Source organism: Salvelinus alpinus, chromosome 7 (genome assembly GCF_045679555.1).
Source record: "Salvelinus alpinus chromosome 7, SLU_Salpinus.1, whole genome shotgun sequence".
Classification (NCBI taxonomy): Eukaryota; Metazoa; Chordata; class Actinopteri; order Salmoniformes; family Salmonidae; genus Salvelinus; species Salvelinus alpinus.
Window position 1 is genome coordinate 26,943,734 of NC_092092.1, and position 19,508 is coordinate 26,963,241.

A 19,508-nucleotide genomic window follows, 5' to 3' on the forward strand; every position below is an offset into this window, starting at 1 on the left:
GTGCGCCTGGCGCACATAAAATAAAAGGACCCGCCTGCTTGTACTCTGCTGCTGCTCAGAAAAAAATATTTTATCCCTCAGCGTAGTGGATAACCCTCATCAGTAATGCTTCACGCTTCAACCTCGTAACCTCGTTGTTTAATCTTTATTGGGCGGTGAATTTGCAGGATATACCGGGAAATAGCGCCATCCTGAAGATATGGAAATAAAGATTACCAGTGGAGATGATTTTGATTAGTTGTGATAATTTACTAAACTATAATCTGAAGTACTTTCGCATTTTACTGGCATTAACCCTTCTAGTCAACCACAGAAATAGTGCGTACAAATAGGGCATGTTACCAGTCCCTATGCCGGCTGGGAGTTGAATCGATGCACACGTTTTTTTTCTCTGATCAAATACTGTACTTTACATCAATCAGGCGAGATGAAGCTGTCCTTTAGTTATCTGGTGATCACCGCTGGCATCTTCGGTATCCTCAGTTTTGCGTTCCTGGCTACGGCGATCGGGAGCGACTACTGGTACATTATTAAGGTGAACAGAACCAACCGGACCGATACAGACGTTTCGGATTCCCATTCCGGACTGTGGATAACTTATGAAGGTATACATTCCTATGCATTTGGATTAAGTCATTTGAAACCAATGTCTTTCTTAGATGGATGCCTTTTATAGTATCAGGTAGGATTATTTGTTGTGTCATTTTTCCTGTAGCAAGACACTGTTTTATTGTCACAATGAAAACTGAATAAAATCTGTGGATAATCCATATTGGCCTCAATGTGTTTATCCATCTTTTCAGGTCAGAAGGTGTATTCTTACACATTTAACTCCCCCAACTACTCTGAACCTGAGATGCACATGTTGAGTGAGTTACCTGTCCATTATCACCTTATTAAACAAGACATTATAGAATAAAACATTTACAGCTATTGCTATTTTGAATAGATTCTCTTATTGATGAAGCCGCTATCTGTGTCTCAAGTGTTGGTGATAGAAGTGCTCCTATGGTTGGAATATTGTGTACCTGTGTGTTTCCCCAGACATGCACAGTGCGATTGTGGTCCTATTGCCTCTAAGCCTGGTCCTGCTGGTGTTCGGAGGCATCTGTGGATTGATCAGTTCCCTGGCCCGGAGCCCCGCCCTCCTCACTGGCACCGCCTCCTATCTCATCCTCTGCAGTAAGTGTGTCCTCCATCATCGCTCATCCTTAGGGCCCTAACTCCTAGTCTAAGTTGCTAGTCTGTTTGTGCTACCATGCCAACACCTTGTTACTCATTGTCATGGAATGACACGAAGTTGACATGATAGCACAAGGAGATCTGGGACAAGGGCAAGGCTACCTGACACCTACATGTCCAAATGCATTCCTATGCAACATACTCCCATCCAGAAAGTCTTTAGAACAGGGGTGGGCAATTCCTTGAGGGCCTGATTGGTGTCACAGTTTTGCTGCAGCTAACACACCTGACTCCAATAATCAGCTAATCATGATCTTCAGTTCAGAATGCAATTTGATTAATCAGCTGTGTTTGCTAGGGATTGAGAACAAGTGACACCAATCAGGCCCTCGAGGACTGGAGTTGCCAACCCCTGCTTTAGGGCAATGTTTCCCAACTCCAGTACCAAGTAACCCCAACAGTACACATTTTTGATGAAGCCCTGGACAAGCACACCTGATTCAACTTGTCAACTAATCATCAAGCCCTCAATGAGTTGATTTAGGTGAGTTTGTCTCGGGCTACAACAGAAATATGTGCTGTTGGGTGTGCTTGAGGACTGGAGTTGGGAAAGACTGCTTAGAGCCAGCTCATTCACTTAGAGTTGTGTGCATCTCAATCGTACAAAGGAGGACAAGAGGCATCAAGGTCATTTTAGATAATTGAGATTCACCCCTGTAGTTTCACAGTTGAAGTGAGAGGGTGGTGGTGTGGTTAATTGGAGCAACGATACAGAAGGTCTCACACCATCTGGCTCTGCATCACAGAACGACTTGGAAAGGTCTTGTTATTGTCAGCAATGTTATTTACCACAATGTCAGTCTCCACACACACTAAACTATCTCCATGTGGTTGGAGCTAGACTGATAATAATGGGTTTGATTTGACCACAGAGGAAGGGAGAATATTTTAAGATGGATGTTCTCTCCACTGCCCGCCAGTCCATCTCTCTCCTGTACTTAGTGGAAATGTTGGTTTGTTTGCCTCCCAGATAGTAGATGGATTACCGGTATTAGTATATCTGTTACTGATCTTTGGGGATGGCCAACACTGCAATATCCCTCTGGTTTCAAACACTTCCACTGCCTAATTTCATTTTGATGAAAGGGGACTGCTGAGGAGAGCAATGATTTGGATATATCCACTGAAATAAGTCATTTGAGTAATAGAGTGAGGGGGTGGAGAGAATAGAAGAGGGAAGGTACTGGAGAGCAAGATATGGATGGGACTGACTTCAGCCAGCTTTAGAGGAGGAGAAAGAGGTGGAGGTTATTGGACTTAAGGATGGAGAGAGGTGGGGTTATGGGCTTTAAATTTGAGAGAGACGAAGAGATTAGTGTTTGGGATTTAAACAAGAGAAATGAGGGTATGGAGAGAGATTGTAAATATAAAGGTTTGTGAGAGAGAGAGAGAGAACTAGGTTGAGAGCGATGGATGATGATGGACTTACACTGTACACAGATCCCCCCCCATTACAAAGCCATATCACTGGGAAGGAATAGACCACAGATGGCTTGATGGCACCCCTGCCTAGCCTGTTGATTACCAATCCAGTTATGAGGATTACCTTCTCAACCGTACAGTATATTCTTTATTATCTTTATGGAGAGTCACTTGGCTCTAGAGTTGTAAAGACCTTCTCTATGGAAAGTGCAATTACACAGTACTGTATGTCCTCTGAGAGGAACATCAATTAATTGGACAGCACACTGGAAAGTGTTTTCCTTTTCATTGTTGGACAACATTACCAGGATTTAGCACCTTATTCTTTAGGGGCCCGATTCTGACTTAGGAAATTACTCTTGCACAGGCCTTTCCTACGCATTTCTCAGTAGTTGGTATTCAGATTTACCTTATGAAGGCGCATAACGAGATTTGCAGGCGTGGTTCACTTGCGCGCGCTGAATAAATGTAAAACAACTTTTCAGTACATGTATCTTAAGCCATCCCATTAAATATTGTATACCCTTTAATTAGAATTTTATCGAAAGACTAGAATACATCGAGAGAACGGGTTCAGAAATTAGGGATCAATGAAAGAATGCCATCTATGCGTCTCCGTTTCAGCACCAACTGGTAGATACAAAAATAGTCTGATCTTGTAGATTCGGTATATTTTAGGTTTAGGAAAGTATCTATAAATCATTACGCACTACATATCTTGATGAATAAAAAAGTGGTTTGATTCATCCTGAAAGTTGTCATATTCAAGTATAATCCATAAAATATTCGAAGGTGGAAAAAAGTGTACAATAGGGTTTGAACAATAGTCCTATGAATTTACCCTAATTCTCACTAATCATGAAACTGTGTGATAACGGTCCACTCGTCGTGAACCGTGCGCAAGGTTACAGGCTTAACCTGCTACGTGTGGTCTGATTTCCTCAATGATTCAAAAAGGCTATGTGACCCAAATTATTGCACAACGTTAGCCTAATATGAGCCACAAATGCTAGCTATAATTAAGACATTCTAATGCGCATGCATTAACTCGGCAGGTTCAGCCCTACAGAAGCCTATAGTTTTGGTGTCCAAATTTCATCCACGCAAATTTTGCGGGCACACAATTAAAATTTGTAACAACGGCACAGCTATTTGTAGCCTCTTTCACTGTGGAAAAGGGGCCGCAATACATTACATGTTGATTTTCAGTTTGCTTCCGTATAGTTGGTTTCACATTCGTCTCCAAGCAAAAAATAATGTATATGCTTTTTCCTCTTGGAACGGGCAGATTCGTTCGACCTTATTCATCGCGCGTAAAAGTGGAATTATTAGGCGACTAAACCAAGGTCAGAATAAGGTTTATCTGTAGACACACCTCCGCTACACCTTAATTTCTTAGATCTCCACCCCGAACAAATAGCGGGTGAATAGCATGCTGCTATCCTGCTTAGGTTCAAGGTCAGAATACGCATAGCGAGAAAAGTGCATAAAATGGGAATTATGTTAGTTTTACGTGCGCTTAACTCTGGTTGGAAAAGGGGCCTAATAGATTAGGAACTTGAGGGTAGGGCGTTGTTTACTGTTTCACTTAATCAAGAGTGACCAATGCAGCAGCTTCAGCCAACGCTCAGCTCTTGACCGATGTGCGTCCCCACACAATTTGAATGAGTGGAACGGACATTCTAGATTCTACTAATTCTAACTCTACTGGTGCCCTTTCTCTCCCCGTGACACTGCCTAGAATAACCCTGATAAAGAAAGCCTTGTGATGCAGGAGAAGTGAGTTAACGAACAAGACTCTTCATGCCTCCAGACCTAATCAACAGCACATGGCAATGTGTGAAATGGAATCAAGGCTGGAATTACACTGAACAAAAAATATAAACGCAGCATGCAACAATTTCAACTGATTACAGTTCACATAAGGAAATCAGTCGATTGAAATACCTTCATTAGACATTAATCTATGGATTTGACTGGGAATGACTGGGAATACTGATATGCATCTATAGGTCATATACCTTTTTTTAAAGTAGGGGCGTGGATCAGAAAACTGGTCAGTATCTGGTGTGACCACCATTTGCCTCATGCAGTATGACACATCTCCTTCGTATTTATTATGGATCCCCATTAGCTGCTGCCTCGGCAGAAGCTACTCTTCCTGGGGTCCAGCGAAATTAAGGCAGTAATACATTACAATACAGTCATAACAGATTATACAACATTTTAAATGTGTGCCCTCAAGGCCTCTACCACATATCTATAACACAAAATCCATGTGTACATGTGTGTGTGTAGTGCGTATGTTATCGTGTGTTTGTGTGCATCTGTCGATGTTTGTGTTGCTTCACAGTCCCTGCTGTTCTATAAGGTGTATTTTTATCTTTATCTAATTTTACTGCTAGCAATGAGTTACTTGGTGTGGAATAGAATTCCATGTAGTACTGTGTGCCTCCCATAGTCTGTTCTGGACTTGGGGACTGTGAAGAGACCTCTGGTGCATGTCATGTGGGGTATGCATGGGTGTCCGAGTTGTGTGCCAGTAGTTCAAACAGACCGCTCGGTGCATTCAACATGTCAATTCCTCTCATAAATACAAGTAGTGATGAAGTCAATCTCTCCTCCACTTTGAGCCAGGAGAGATTGACATGCATATTATTAATGTTAGCCATGCTGCCCTGTTCTGAGACAATTGCAAGTCCCTCTTTGTGGCACCTGAACACACAACTGAACAGTAGTCCAGGTGCAAGAAAACTAGGGCCTGTAGGACTTGCCTTGTGGATAGTACTGTTAAGAATGCAGAGCAGCACTTTATGATAGACCGACTTCTCCCCATCCTAGCTACTGTTGTATAAATTTGTTTTGACCATAGTAGTTTACAATCCAGGGTTACTCCAAGCAGTTTGGTCTCCTCAACTAGCTCAATTTTCTCATTATGCATTACAATATTTAGTTGAGGTTTAGGGTTTAGTGAATTGTGTCCCAAATACAATGCTTTAAGTTTTTGAAATATTTAGGACTAACTTATTCCTTGCCACGCACTCTGAAACTAACTGCAGCTCTTTTTTAAGTGTGGCTATCATTTCAGTCGCTGTGGTAGCTGACGTGTATAGTGTTGAGTCATCAGCATACATAGACACAGTGGCTTTACTGAAAGCCAGTGGCATGTTGTTAGTAAAGATTGAAAAAAGTAAGGGGACTAGACAGCTGCCCTGGGGAATTCCTGATTCTACCTGGATTTTGTTGGAGAGGCTTCCATTAAAGAACACCCTCTGTATTTTGTCAGACAGGCAACTCTTTATCCACCATACAGCATTGGGTGTAAAGCCATAACACATACGTTTTTACAGCAACAGACTTTGATTGATAATGTCAAAAGCCGCACTGAAGTCTAACAAAACAGCTCCCCCCATCAATTTCTCTCAGCCAGTCGTCAGTAATTTGTGTAAGTGCTGTGCTTGTTGAATGGCCTTCCCTATAAGCGTGCTGAAAGTCTTGTCAATTTGTTTACTGTATAATAGCATTGTATCTGGTTAAACAACATTTTTTCCAAAAGTTTATTAAGGCTTGGTAACAGGCTGATTGGTCGGCTATTTGAGCCAGTTAAGGGGGTTTTACTATTCTTAGGTAGGGGAATAATTTGTGTTCCCTCCAGGTAGGAGGGCACACACTTTCTAGTAGGCTTAAATTTAATATATGGCAAATAGGAGTGGTAATTTCTTCTGCTATTATCCTCAGTAATATTCCATCCAAGTTGTCAGACCCCGGTGGCTTGTCATTGTTGATAAACAATATATTTTACTTTACGGAATTCAAAATTACAATGCTTGTCTTTCATAATTTGGTCAGATATACTTGGATGTGTAGTGTCAGCATTTGTTGCTGGCATGTCATGCCTACATTTGCTAATCTTGCCAATTAAAAAAATTGGCAATATCAGTGGGTTTTGTGATGAATGAGCCATCTGATTCAATGAATGATGATATAGAGGTGATCCGGCTGTGGATATTGGAATGTTGTCCCACTCCTCTTCATTGGCTGTGCGAAGTTGCTGGATATTGGCGAGAACTGGAACAAGCTGTCGATCCAGAGTATCCCAAACATGCTCAATGGGTGACATGTCTGGTGAGAATTGTCACACCCTGGCCTTAGTATTCTTTGTTTTCTTTATTATTTTAGTTAGGTCAGGGTGTGACATGGGGAATGTATGTGTTTTTGTAGTGTCTAGGGTGGTTGTATGGTTTAGGGGGTTAAATAGAGTAGATGGGTTTGTGTTTAGTATAGGTGTCTAGCTGTGTCTATGGTTGCCTGAATGGTTCTCAATCAGAGACAGATGTCATTAATTGTCTCTGATTGGGAGCCATATTTAAGGCAGCCATAGGCACTAGGTTAATGTGGGTAATTGTCTATGTTGTACGTTTGTAGCCTGTGTGTGCACTTACGTCATTAGCTTCACGATTCGTTTGTTGTTTTGTTTCAGTTTGTTATAGTGTTTGTTGCGTGTTTTTTTTCCTTTCTCTACAATAAAAGAGAATGTATTTTGCACACGCTGCACCTTGGTCCACTTTCTCTCAGCAAGACGATCGTGACAGAATTACCCACCAAACCCGGACCAAGCAGCGTGTAAAGCGGCAACAGGATTTATGGCAATGGGAGCAGGATCTGGGCTACACTACGTGGGAGGAGATCAACAGGTGGGCGATCGACCCAGGGCGAGTGCCGGAGCCCGCCTGGGATTCTCTGGCGCAGTGCGAGGAGGGATACCGGCGAATGGAGGCAGCACGACGACGCGGTAGGAAGCCTGTGAGTCAACCCCAAGAATTTCTTGGGGGGGGGGGGCTAAAAGGGAGTGTGGCGAAGTCAGGTAGGAAACCTGTGCATACTCCCTGTACTTACCGTGGAGAGCGAGAGTACGGGCAGACACCGTGTTACGCAGTAGAGCGCATGGTGTCTCCTGTACGTGTGCATAGCCCGGTGCGGTACATACCAGCTCCTCGTATCTGCCGGGCTAGATTGAGTATTGAGCCAGGTGTCATGAAGCCGGCTCAACGCGTCTGGTCTCCAGTGCGTCTCCTCGGGCCGGCATACATGGCACCAGCCTTACGCATGGTGTCCCCGGTTCGCCTACATAGCCCGGTGCGGGTTATTCCACCTCCCCGCACTGGTCGGGCGACTGGGAGCATACAACCAGGTAAGGTTGGGCAGGCTCAGTGCTCAAGGGAGCCAGTACGCCTGCACGGTCCGGTATTTCCCGCGTCACCTCCCCGCCCCAGCCCAGTACCACCAGTGCCTACACCACGCACCAGGCTTCCTGTGCGTCTCCAGAGCCCTGTTCCTCCTCCACGCACTAGCCCTATGGTGCGTGTCTCCAGCCCATTACCACCAGTGCCTACACCACGCACCAAGCCTCCTGTGTGTCCCCAGAGTCCTGTGCGTCCTGTTGCTGCTCCCCGCACTAGCCCTGAGATGCGTGTCCCCAGCCCGGTACCACCAGTGCCGGCACCACGCACTAGGCCTAATGTGCGTCTCCAGGGTCCAGAATGCCCTGTTCCTTCTCCCCGCACTAGCCTGAAGGTGCGTGTCCTCAGCCCGGTACCTCCAGTTCCGGCACCACGCACCAGGCAAACAGTGCGCCTCAGCCGGCCAGAACTGCCCGTCTGCCAAGCACCGTCAGAGCTGCCCGTCTGCCAAGCACCGTCAGAGCTGCCCGTCTGCCAAGCACCGTCAGAGCTGCCCGTCTGCCAAGCACCGTCTTAGCTGCCCGTCTGCCCAGCGCCATCTGAGCCATCCGTCTGCCCAGCGCCATCTGAGCCATCCGTCTGCCCAGCGCCATCTGAGCCATCCGTCTGCCCAGCGCCATCTGAGCCATCCGTCTGCCCAGCGCCATCTGAGCCATCCGTCTGCCCAGCGCCATCTGAGCCATCCGTCTGCCAAGCGCCATCTGAGCCATCCGTCTGCCCAGCGCCATCTGAGCCATCCGTCTGCCCAGCGCCATCTGAGCCATCCGTCTGCCCAGCGCCATCTGAGCCATCCGTCTGCCCCGAGCCATCTGAGCCATCCGTCTGCCCCGAGCCGTCAGAGCCGCCCGTCTGTCCCGAGCCGTCAGAGCCGCCCGTCTGTCCCGAGCCGTCAGAGCCGCCCGTCTGTCCCGAGCCGTCAGAGCCGCCCGTCTGTCCCGAGCCGTCAGAGCCGCCCGTCTGTCCCGAGCCGTCAGAGCCGCCCGTCTGTCCCGAGCCGTCAGAGCCGCCCGTCTGTCCCGAGCCGTCAGAGCCGCCCGTCTGTCCCGAGCCGTCAGAGCCGTTCGTCTGTCAGGAGCCGTCAGAGCCGTCCGTCAGTCAGGATCCGCCAGAGCCGCCAACCAGCCAGGATCCGCCAGAGCCGCCAACCAGCCAGGATCCGCCAGAGCCGCCAACCAGCCAGGATCTGCCAGAGCCGCCAACCAGCCAGGATCTGCCAGAGCCGCCAACCAGCCAGGATCTGCCAGAGCCGCCAACCAGCCAGGATCTGCCAGAGCCGCCAACCAGCCAGGATCTGCCAGAGCCGCCAACCAGCCAGGATCTGCCAGAGCCGCCAACCAGCCAGGATCTGCCAGAGCCGCCAACCAGCCAGGATCTGCCAGAGCCGCCAACCAAGCAGGATCTGCCAGAGCCGCCAACCAGCCAGGATCTGCCAGAGCCGCCAACCAGCCAGGATCTGCCAGAGCCGCCAACCAGACAGGATCTGCCAGAGCCGCCAACCAGCCAGGATCTGCCAGAGCCGCCAACCCGACAGGATCTGCCAGAGCCGCCAACCAGACAGGATCTGCCAGAGCCGCCAACCAGACAGGATCTGCCAGAGCCGCCAACCCGCCAGGATCTGCCAGAGCCGCCAACCCGCCAGGATCTGCCAGAGCCGCCAACCAGCCAGGATCTGCCAGAGCCGCCAGCCAGCCATGAGCAGCCAGATCCGCCAGCCAGCCATGAGCAGCCAGATCCGCCAGCCAGCCATGAGCAGCCAGATCCGCCAGCCAGCCATGAGCAGCCAGATCCGCCAGCCAGCCATGAGCAGCCAGATCCGTCAGCCAGCCATGAGCAGCCAGATCCGTCAGCCAGCCATGAGCAGCCAGATCCGTCTGCCAGCCATGAGCAGCCATATCCGTCAGCCAGCCATGAGCAGCCAGATCCGTCAGCCAGCCATGAGCTGCCGTCCCTCAGTCATGAGCTACCCCTCAGTCTGGAGCTACCCCTCAGTCCGGAGCTACCCCTCAGTCCGGAGCTACCCATCCGTCCGGTGGCGCCCTCTGGGATGGTCTTCAGTCCGGGACTTGCTACAAGGGTCGCCGCTCCAGAGGCGCCACCAAAGCGGGTATTGACAATGGTGGAGTGGGGGCCTCGTCCCGCGCCCGAGCCGCCGCCATGATGGGGGCCACCCCGGACCCTCCCCTTCTGTTTCAGGTTCTGCGGCCGGAGTCCGCACCTTTGGGGGGGGGTACTGTCACACCCTGGCCTTAGTATTCTTTGTTTTCTTTATTATTTTAGTTAGGTCAGGGTGTGACATGGGGAATGTATGTGTTTTTGTAGTGTCTAGGGTGGTTGTATGGTTTAGGGGGTTAAATAGAGTAGATGGGTTTGTGTTTAGTATAGGTGTCTAGCTGTGTCTATGGTTGCCTGAATGGTTCTCAATCAGAGACAGATGTCATTAATTGTCTCTGATTGGGAGCCATATTTAAGGCAGCCATAGGCACTAGGTTAATGTGGGTAATTGTCTATGTTGTACGTTTGTAGCCTGTGTGTGCACTTACGTCATTAGCTTCACGATTCGTTTGTTGTTTTGTTTCAGTTTGTTATAGTGTTTGTTGCGTGTTTTTTTCCTTTCTCTACAATAAAAGAGAATGTATTTTGCACACGCTGCGCCTTGGTCCACTTTCTCTCAGCAAGACGATCGTGACAAGAATGCAGGCCATGGAAGAACTGGGACATTTTCAGCTTCCAGGAATTGTGTAAAGATCATTGCGACAAGGGGCTGTGCATTATCATGCTGAAACATGAGGTGATGGTGGGGATGAATAGCACGACAATGGGCCTCAGGATCTCTTCACGGTATCTCTGTGCATTCAAACTGCCATCAATAAAATGCAGTTGTGTTCATTGTCCGTAGCTTATGCCTGCCCATACCATAAACCCACTGCCACCATGGAGCACTCTGTTCACAATGTAGACATCAGAAAACCGCTCGCCTGCACGACGCCATACATGTGGTCTGCGGTTTTGAGGCCGGTTGGGTGTACTGCTAAATTCTCTAAAATGAAGTTGGAGGTAGCTTATAGTAGAGAAATTAACATGTCTGCAGTCAGCATGTCAATTGCACGCAGCCTCAAACTTCACATCTGTGGCGTTATGTTGTGACAAAACTTCACATTTTAGTGACCTTTTATTGTCCCTGGCACAAGGTGCACCTCTGTAATGATCATGATGTTTAATCAGCTTCTTGATGTGCCACCTGTCAGGTGGATGGATTATCTTGGCAAAGGAGAAGTGCTCACTGACAGGTATGTAAACAAATTTGTGCACAAAATCTGAGAGAAATATGCTTTTCGTGCATATGGAAAATGTCTTGGATCATTTATTTCCGCTCATGGAACATGAGACCAACACTTTACATGTTGCGTTTATATTTTTGTTCAGTGATTTGACTTTCTACTGACTCCTTGTGAATTTGGTCTGTGAATGTGTGCCATGTGTCTTCCTCTCTCTGTTGTGGTCACTCTACGTGTGGCGCTATTGTGTTTGTGCCTTCTCTCCATCCTTCTATCGCTCTTCTGTCTTCTCCCTGTCATTCTCATCTTTGATTTGATCTTCTTCAAATCCTCCATCAAGCGTGTTTTCTTGTAACCGTCTCCAATTTACTGGAAAACGTGTCTCTTTGTGTTTATGTGAGGGTCTTGTATCATCTGCCAAATGCTCAATTTAACAAATTCCTTGGGCTTAATAAAAATGTTAAATGAACACAACCATCAGTGAGCTTTGGGGCTAAGGGGGCCCTAAAGCCTCACAACACAAAGGTCCTTTCAATCCCCTCAGGAAGAGGGACTGCGGGTCAGACTGAGCCAAAGTGCTTCTGCAGCAGTAAGTAGCCTTGCACGAGCGTTGGCTTGTCTGAGCCAGAACAGCTCATAGGGCAGGAGTCTATCTGTTTTTTTTTTTCTGTAGCTTGAGGCAAATTGATGTACAAGTACACCCCTTAGACAGCAGGGGGGGGGATTACAGGTGTAAAAAAATATATATATATCAAAGAAATGCATACAAGGATAACCCCAACCCATTCCCCCTGTTAGTACCCACCCGCCAACACCCCCCCCCCCCCCCCCCCCTACTGGTTAAATGGGAGAGAGTGAGATGGTTGCCATTTTGCAGAACTACTCTTCTCTAGTTTACATTGTTTAAGGGATATCTCAGTGAAGACCACCTCTTCCAGGCCAATGGGAAGCATTGAACTACAGAAATTCAGCCGTGGCAATATATTCATTTTGACAATAGATGTTCTGCCAGTTAAAACAACTGAAATATTATTTCATTTACTGAGTTCGGATTGAATTGATTTGAGCATTCTGTTAAAGTTTCTGGCAAAGGGTTTAATCTAAGGAAGGAACTATATCTACTCCCAATTATTTAAATTGGGAAACAATTGGTATTCCATAAGTAGAGATGGAGTCTACCATCGGTGTCTTGAGGCAGTAGGGCTGATTTGGTTAGATACCTTTTATAGCTTGAGATGAAGCATTAAATATCATAGATAAATTCAGTGTTTGGGAGCGATAGAGCTACTTTGTCTAGATATGGTAAAATATAATTGAGTGTGTAATGAGATTAAGTGATCAGTAGATTTTAGGGAAATTTGTGTTATTTCCTTCGATTGATCAATTGCCTGTGCCAGGGGTTCCATGAGTAAGAATAGCAAAGGTGAAATTGGATTTCCTTGTCTGCTGCTTCTAGTGATTCTGAACGGAGCAGAGCAGATATGACCTGTTATAACTATGGCTAGATGAGAATGCAGTTAAATAAAGGAATAGCTTGAGTGGAGATGGCGTCGATGGTACAGCCAGGTAGGGAGAAACATCAGTCAGACAAGCAGGCCTGGAGCTCTTCATCAGGCATCTCTGTCTCTGAAGTTCATAGCTACTCATCCTCTGTAGGTAGGCTGGAACATCCACCAGCGAAAGTGTAGAATCCACCTGGGTGATGCTTGGAAGCTATAAGTGTCTGCGAGACCCACACCTCTAGCCTCGTAAGAACCACAAGACTACCACGCCTCGTAAGAACCACAAGACTACCACGCCTCGTAAGAACCACAAGACTACCACGCCTCGTAAGAACCACAAGACTACCACGCCTCGTAAGAACCACAAGGCTACCACGCCTCGTAAGAACCACAAGGCTACCACGCCTCGTAAGAACCACAAGGCTACCACGCCTCGTAAGAACCACAAGGCTACCACGCCTCGTAAGAACCACAAGGCTACCACGCCTCGTAAGAACCACAAGGCTACCACGCCTCGTAAGAACCACAAGGCTACCACGCCTCGTAAGAACCACAAGGCTACCACGCCTCGTAAGAACCACAAGGCTACCACGCCTCGTAAGAACCACAAGGCTACCACGCCTCGTAAGAACCACAAGGCTACCACGCCTCGTAAGAACCACAAGGCTACCACGCCTCGTAAGAACCACAAGACTACCACAGCCTCTAGCCTCGTACGAACCACAAGGCTACCACAGCCTCTAGCCTCGTACGAACCACAAGGCTACCACAGCCTCTAGCCTCGTACGAACCACAAGGCTACCACATCTTGGAAGTAATCAGGAGCAGTCTCTTACGAGGCGAGCCTCCGTCATCTGGGGTCAGTGTCAATAGGGAATATCCAGAACTTGTTTATTTCAATTTCCTGTTCATTTCTGCTAACAAACGTTGTCTCTGTCGTAGCCAGCAATCATATCCACCAATCATTGAGCAGGCTGATAGGTAGTTGATTATACTCCCTGTGGTGCTCTCTCTGTTTTTCTCATTGTAAGTCATTCGGATCACTTTTAATATTTCAGTCCTGTGTGAATAAGCCCTCTGTGTAATTGCCACTGATGTTCTTTCTAATGTTCCTGGCTTGATGGCTCTATGGTTTTCTGGAATTTTATGAGTATCTTTGTATTAGTCGCCAGTCAGTCCAGTGTAGATGGAGTCTGAGGGAAAAGTAAGGGTCTCTGATGGTCCATTTGAGGATTGTAGGTCAACTCAATAATAACTGACTCACACACCTTCCACTCCTTCCTCCCTCTCCCTCTCAGCTCTTGACACCTCTCAGCTCTTGGGTGATATAGGGATAAATTAAAATGATGCCCACCTAGCCCCCCTGCCAGCAATATGTGGTGATTTGTGCTGCTGGGTGCAAGGAGCTGGATACAAAGACGTTATAGTTTATTGACTTTTCCTATTCCGCCGGAACCAAAGACAGGAGTTTCCTCCATAGCAACATAACAGGACTCTGATGGCTCTTAAACTCTGATATCATCAGATGGTGCATGCTTCAGTCTACTTCTTGTTTCTCTCATTGTGATATGTGGGTTGTAAAGATAAAACAAAATACAACATTCAAGTGTTCCTTTCTTTCGCTGGCTGTCCTTTTGATCCTACGCTTTTATGTGTAAGAAGCTGTCTAAGTGACTGTGGCATCTTTGTCCTCCATTGCTACTGCCTTTCAGGTGATCCTTCTCTCCAAGCCAAGTGTACTGTGTAAGCACTTGTACATACTTGTGCTTACGTGAAAATAATGTTTAATCTCCCTCTCCAACTGCTTGTGTGTGCATTTGGTATATTAGCAATGACTTACTGTTATTGTCTCCCCAGGTTTGCTGACACGCTTCAAAGTGAGCCCCAGCTACATAAATTACGTGTGTGTGTTTCCTCAGGTGTTCTGACCCTCTCTGGTGTCAGCCTGTACATCAGTTACTCCCAACAGGCGCTGGCTGAGACTGAGAGGCTGGTGGGGGCTGAGCGTTTGGCCCAGGTGGTCAGCACCTCTTTCGGCTGGTCCCTCGGCCTGGCCTGGCTCTCCTTCTGCGTGGAGGTCCTCACTGGCCTGCTGCTGCTGCTAGCTGCCCGCCTAGCCACCCTGCAGCACGGACCACAAGGCCACGGCTGGCCTCTCCATGTTGTAACCTAACCCAAGAGGCAGATGTCACAAGAACTGGATAACCAACTGGCCCAGAACTGTACCTTTAATTTTCTAATTATTTGTATGTGCTCGTGTCTGGCACCACAAATTAAGTTCCCTCTGGAAAAATTGTTCTGTAAGTATTTTTTTTTCATCCAAAATGCAATGTGGTTTAGTCTATGGGCAAAACAGTTGAGATTTAGTGCCATCTTTTGGTGTGATAAGTCACTACATTTCAATTGACAAATGCCCTAAAATACCAAATTGTATTATTGTGGTCCTATAGGATGAGAAATTAAACGTACTAAAACTACGGGCCTCAACCACAAGTCACTCTGAATGGCTGTTAGCGGTCAAGGGGTTTCATTTTAGAACATGTGCAAGTGAAGGGCTATAGGAAAGAAGTATGTATCATGAGTGGATGTCCTCAAAGCAAAAGCCATAGTAGAAATGCTCAGAGCAGACTGAGGGTGCATCTCATGTGAAGCCTTAGACAGATGTAGCAGTGGTATCAGCAGAGCCTTGTCTGGCAGCAAAACAGTTAATTCAGCCTCATTTACTGCCTGTTTAAAAAACATAGCTGATATGGCTGACTTGCCTAAACAAAGGTGGTTTCTACTGACAATTGAGATGTACAAACTATGGCATTAGGGAGTGCTGAGTGGATAAGAGGCAATCTGTAACTTTGATTAAGAAATTAGGAGACTAAATGATTTGGCGTTACCTTAGATTGTAAACTGTCATGGTCAAAACATATCGATTCAATGGTTGTAAAGATGGGGAGAGGTCTGTCCGTAATAAAGAGATGCTCTGCTTTTTTGACACCACACTCCAAAAATCAAGTTCTGCAGGCTCTAGTTTTGTCTAATCTTGATTATTGTCCAGTCGTGTGGTCCAATGCTGCAAGGAAAGATCTAGTTAAGCTGCAGCTGGCCCAGAACAGAGCGGCACATCTTGCTCTTCATTGTAATCGGAGGCCTGATATAAATACTATGCATGCCAGTCTCTTAGCTAAGAGTTAAGGAGAGACTGACTGCATCACTTCTTTTTATAAGAAACAATGTGTTGAAAATCCCCAATTGTTTGCATAGTCAACATACACACAGCTCAGACACACACTTACCCCACCAGACATGCCATCAGGGGTCTTTTCACAGACCCCAAATCCAGAACAAATTTTAAAAAGCGTACAGTATTATATAGAGCCATTATTGCATGGAACTATGTTCCATCTCATATTGCTGAAATAAACAGCAAACCTGGTTTAAAAAACAGATGAAGCAACACCTCACAACACAACGCCTCTCCCCTATTTGTCCTAGATAGTTTGTGTGTATACATTGATATGTAGGCTACGTGTACCCTTTTTAAGAAATGTATGTACAGTTGAAGTCAAGTTTACATACACTTAGGTTGGAGTCATTAAAACTCATTTTTCAACCACTCCACAAATTTCTTGTTAACAAACTATAGTTTTGGCAAGTCGGTTAGAACATCTACTTTGTGCATGACACAAGTAATTTTTACAGCAATTGTTTACAGACAGATTATTTCACTTATAATTCACTGTATCACAATTCCAGTGGGTCAGAAGTTTACATACACTAAGTTGACTGTGCCTTTAAATAGCTTGGAAAATTCCAGAAAATGATGTCATGGCTTTAGAAGCTTCTGATAGGCTAATTAACATAATTTGAGTCAATTGGAGGTGTACCTGTGGCTGTATTTCAAGGCCTACCTTCAAACGCAGTGCCTCTTTACTTGACATCATGGGAAAATCCAAAGAAATCAGTCAAGACCTCAGAAAAAAAAGTATACCTCCACAAGACTGGTTCATCCTTGGGAGCAATTTCCAAACGCCTGAAGGTACCACGTTCATCTGTACAAACAATAGTACGCAAGTATAAACACCATGAGACCACGCAGCCGTCATACCGCTCAGGAAGGAGACGCATTCTATCTCCTAGAGATGAACGTACTTTGGTGCGAAAAGTGCAAATCAATCCCAGAACAACAGCAAAGGACATTGTGAAGATGCTGGAGGAAACAGGTACAAAAGTATCTATATCCACAGTAAAATGAGTCCTATATCAACATAACCTAAAAGGCCGCTCAGCAAGGAAGAAGCCACTGCTCCAAAACCGCAATAAAAAAGCCAGACTATGGTTTGCAACTGCACGTGGGGACAAAGATTATACTTTTTGGAGAAATGTCCTCTGGTCTGATGAAACAAAAATAGAACTGTTTGGCCATAATGACCATTGTTATGTTTGGAGGAAAAAGGAGGAGGCTTGCAAGCCGAAGAACACCATCCCAACCGTGAAGCAGGAGGGACTGGTGCACTTCACAAAATAGATGGCATCATGAGGGAGGAAAATTATGTGGATATATTGAAGCAATATCTCAAGACATCAGTCAGGAAGTTAAAGCTTGGTCGCAAATGGGTCTTCCAAATGGACAATGACCCCAAGCATACTTCCAAAGTTGTGGCAAAATGGCTTAAGGACAACAAAGTCAAGGTATTAGAGTGGCCATCACAAAGCCCTGACCTCAATCCTATAGAAAATGTGTGGGCAGAACTAAAAAAGCATGTTCGAGCAAGGAGGCCTACAAACCTGACTCAGTTATACCAACTCTGTCAGGAGGAATGGGCCAAAATTCACCCAACTTATTGTGGGAAGCTTGTGGAAGGCTACCCAAAACGTTTGACCCAAGTTAAACAATTTAAAGGCAATGCTACCAAATACTAATTGAGTGTATGTAAACGTCTGACCCACTGGGAATGTGTTGAAAGAAATAAAAGCTGAAATAAATCATTCTCTCTACTATTCTGACATGTCACATTCTTAAAATAAAGTGGTGATCCTAACTGACCTAAGACAGATAATTTTTACTAGGATTAAATGTCAGGAATTTTGAAAAACTGAGTTGAAATGTATTTGGCTAAGGTGTATGTAAACTTCCGACTTCAACTGTAGTTCTGTCTTTGAGCTGTTCTTGTCTATTAATGTTCTGTATTATGTCATGTTTCATGTTTTGTGTGGACCCCAGGAAGAGTAGCAGCTGCTTTTGCAACAGCTAATGGGGATCCTAATAAAATACCAAATGAGCATGCTAAAATGGACGTAGTCAATATAACAATTTGTTCAGCACTTTTGAAATGTACAGTGACAGAATTCAGAACATGGGCCGTTCTTACAGTATTCTCCCTGTACACCAAGTCAGAACTGTAGGATAAATAAAGGGGGCATATAAGCAGATAATGAAAACTCTTACAATATTCGATGATGGAATTTCTCTAAAACAGGCTATAGGCTACATGTGCACCACCAAGTCAGAACAGTAGTCTAAGTTATGAGGGGGAAAGGCACCAAATTATTAGGGTGAGGCACATGGGTTACTAACAGTTTACTACACAACATACACTTAGTATTACTTTCTTTGCTACAGTATACATATCTTCCTGGCATCTTACATCATTTATGCAGCAGCATACAATACATTTTTGGACTCACTTTGTTGTGCTGTGCTTACTTGAACAGGAAGGTGGCCTTGGCGGTCTTTCTTGTGGGCAAATTTTGTCATCAAAACCTGTCATTCTCTGGATTTATGGGGTTTAAGACAACTGGGAACTCTGAGAAAAAAAACAAGGTTGAATCATGACATCAGTGATCTTCAGGTTGGAGCTCTAGAAAGATGCCCGAGTTCCTGACTTGGAATCCCGAGTTGGATGACCGTTCAAAACGCATCTTCCCAGTTGTTTTGAATGTGGCAGAAGTCATGCTGGATTAACAGCATAGCCAATGTATTCAACCTTTTCTTGCCCATGGTGTTGCATGTGAATGTTTATCCTTTTAAGCTTGAAAAAAGACCCTTAAACCCAGACATGGACCACACACCCTCTCCACTGAATTGCAGGCTAGTGATTGCTTTGCAACACTTGCAGTTAGCCACTGATTCCTTCCAAACCACTCAATGTTGAATTTGCGATTTCCAACTTGTTGTTTAATGTTTATGTCCAATGGCCGATAAGCACCGATCATTTTTATCTATAATTTCTCTTCATATGACAAGGATTGAAAAGGATTTGCCAGTAGATGTTTGATGTGATTCATGCTTGTTCGTCACTTGCTAGCTAAGATTTTGAAAGTATGATGTTGATATGATCAGTCCAATCAAAGCTACGGTAGATATAGCGTTATTTGACGTAATTTTATCTGTGGCCAATGACCTTGAGCCTTCTTGGATGGGCACTTATAATGTAACTCCATGGCAGCACCCAAGGGGCTTATATTTTCAAGCTCTCCTATTCAGATTTTGCGGCGACGTAGTGTTCCCATGAGTGACAGAACACTGAGCCAATCACGGCGCGACTAGCAAACATTACACACCCCTACTCTCTGTATTTTCCGCTGGCTGCCCCTCCACCACAGAAAGCACTGAGCTAGACTGAAACACCTGCATTTTGGAGCTTCCTTACTCAAGAAAACAAAAAAGAGACCATGTTTGTTTGTGGCGTTATTAACCCAATGATTTTTTTTTTTTTACATTGCAAACTGATATGTGACACGTATTAATGCAAAAATAACATGCAAAACAGGCAACAGCAAAAATGTTTGCTAAACAGGTGGGGCTCAAATCAGAAGGGGCCCTGCCCTGCATT

The 19,508-nt window shown here is 45.6% G+C and overlaps 1 protein-coding gene across 1 annotated transcript; it reads left to right on the forward strand.

Annotated features, from left to right (window-relative positions):
* The first annotated feature begins 9 nt into the window (after positions 1-9).
* On the forward strand, positions 10-19,494 carry tmem235b (transmembrane protein 235b). Its single transcript, XM_071409631.1, has 4 exons — positions 10-605; positions 804-869; positions 1,045-1,182; positions 14,601-19,494. The coding sequence occupies exons 1-4, from the start codon at positions 428-430 to the stop codon at positions 14,852-14,854; spliced, it is 636 nt and encodes a 211-aa protein (XP_071265732.1). The 5' UTR covers positions 10-427; the 3' UTR covers positions 14,855-19,494.
* The last annotated feature ends 14 nt before the right edge of the window (positions 19,495-19,508 follow it).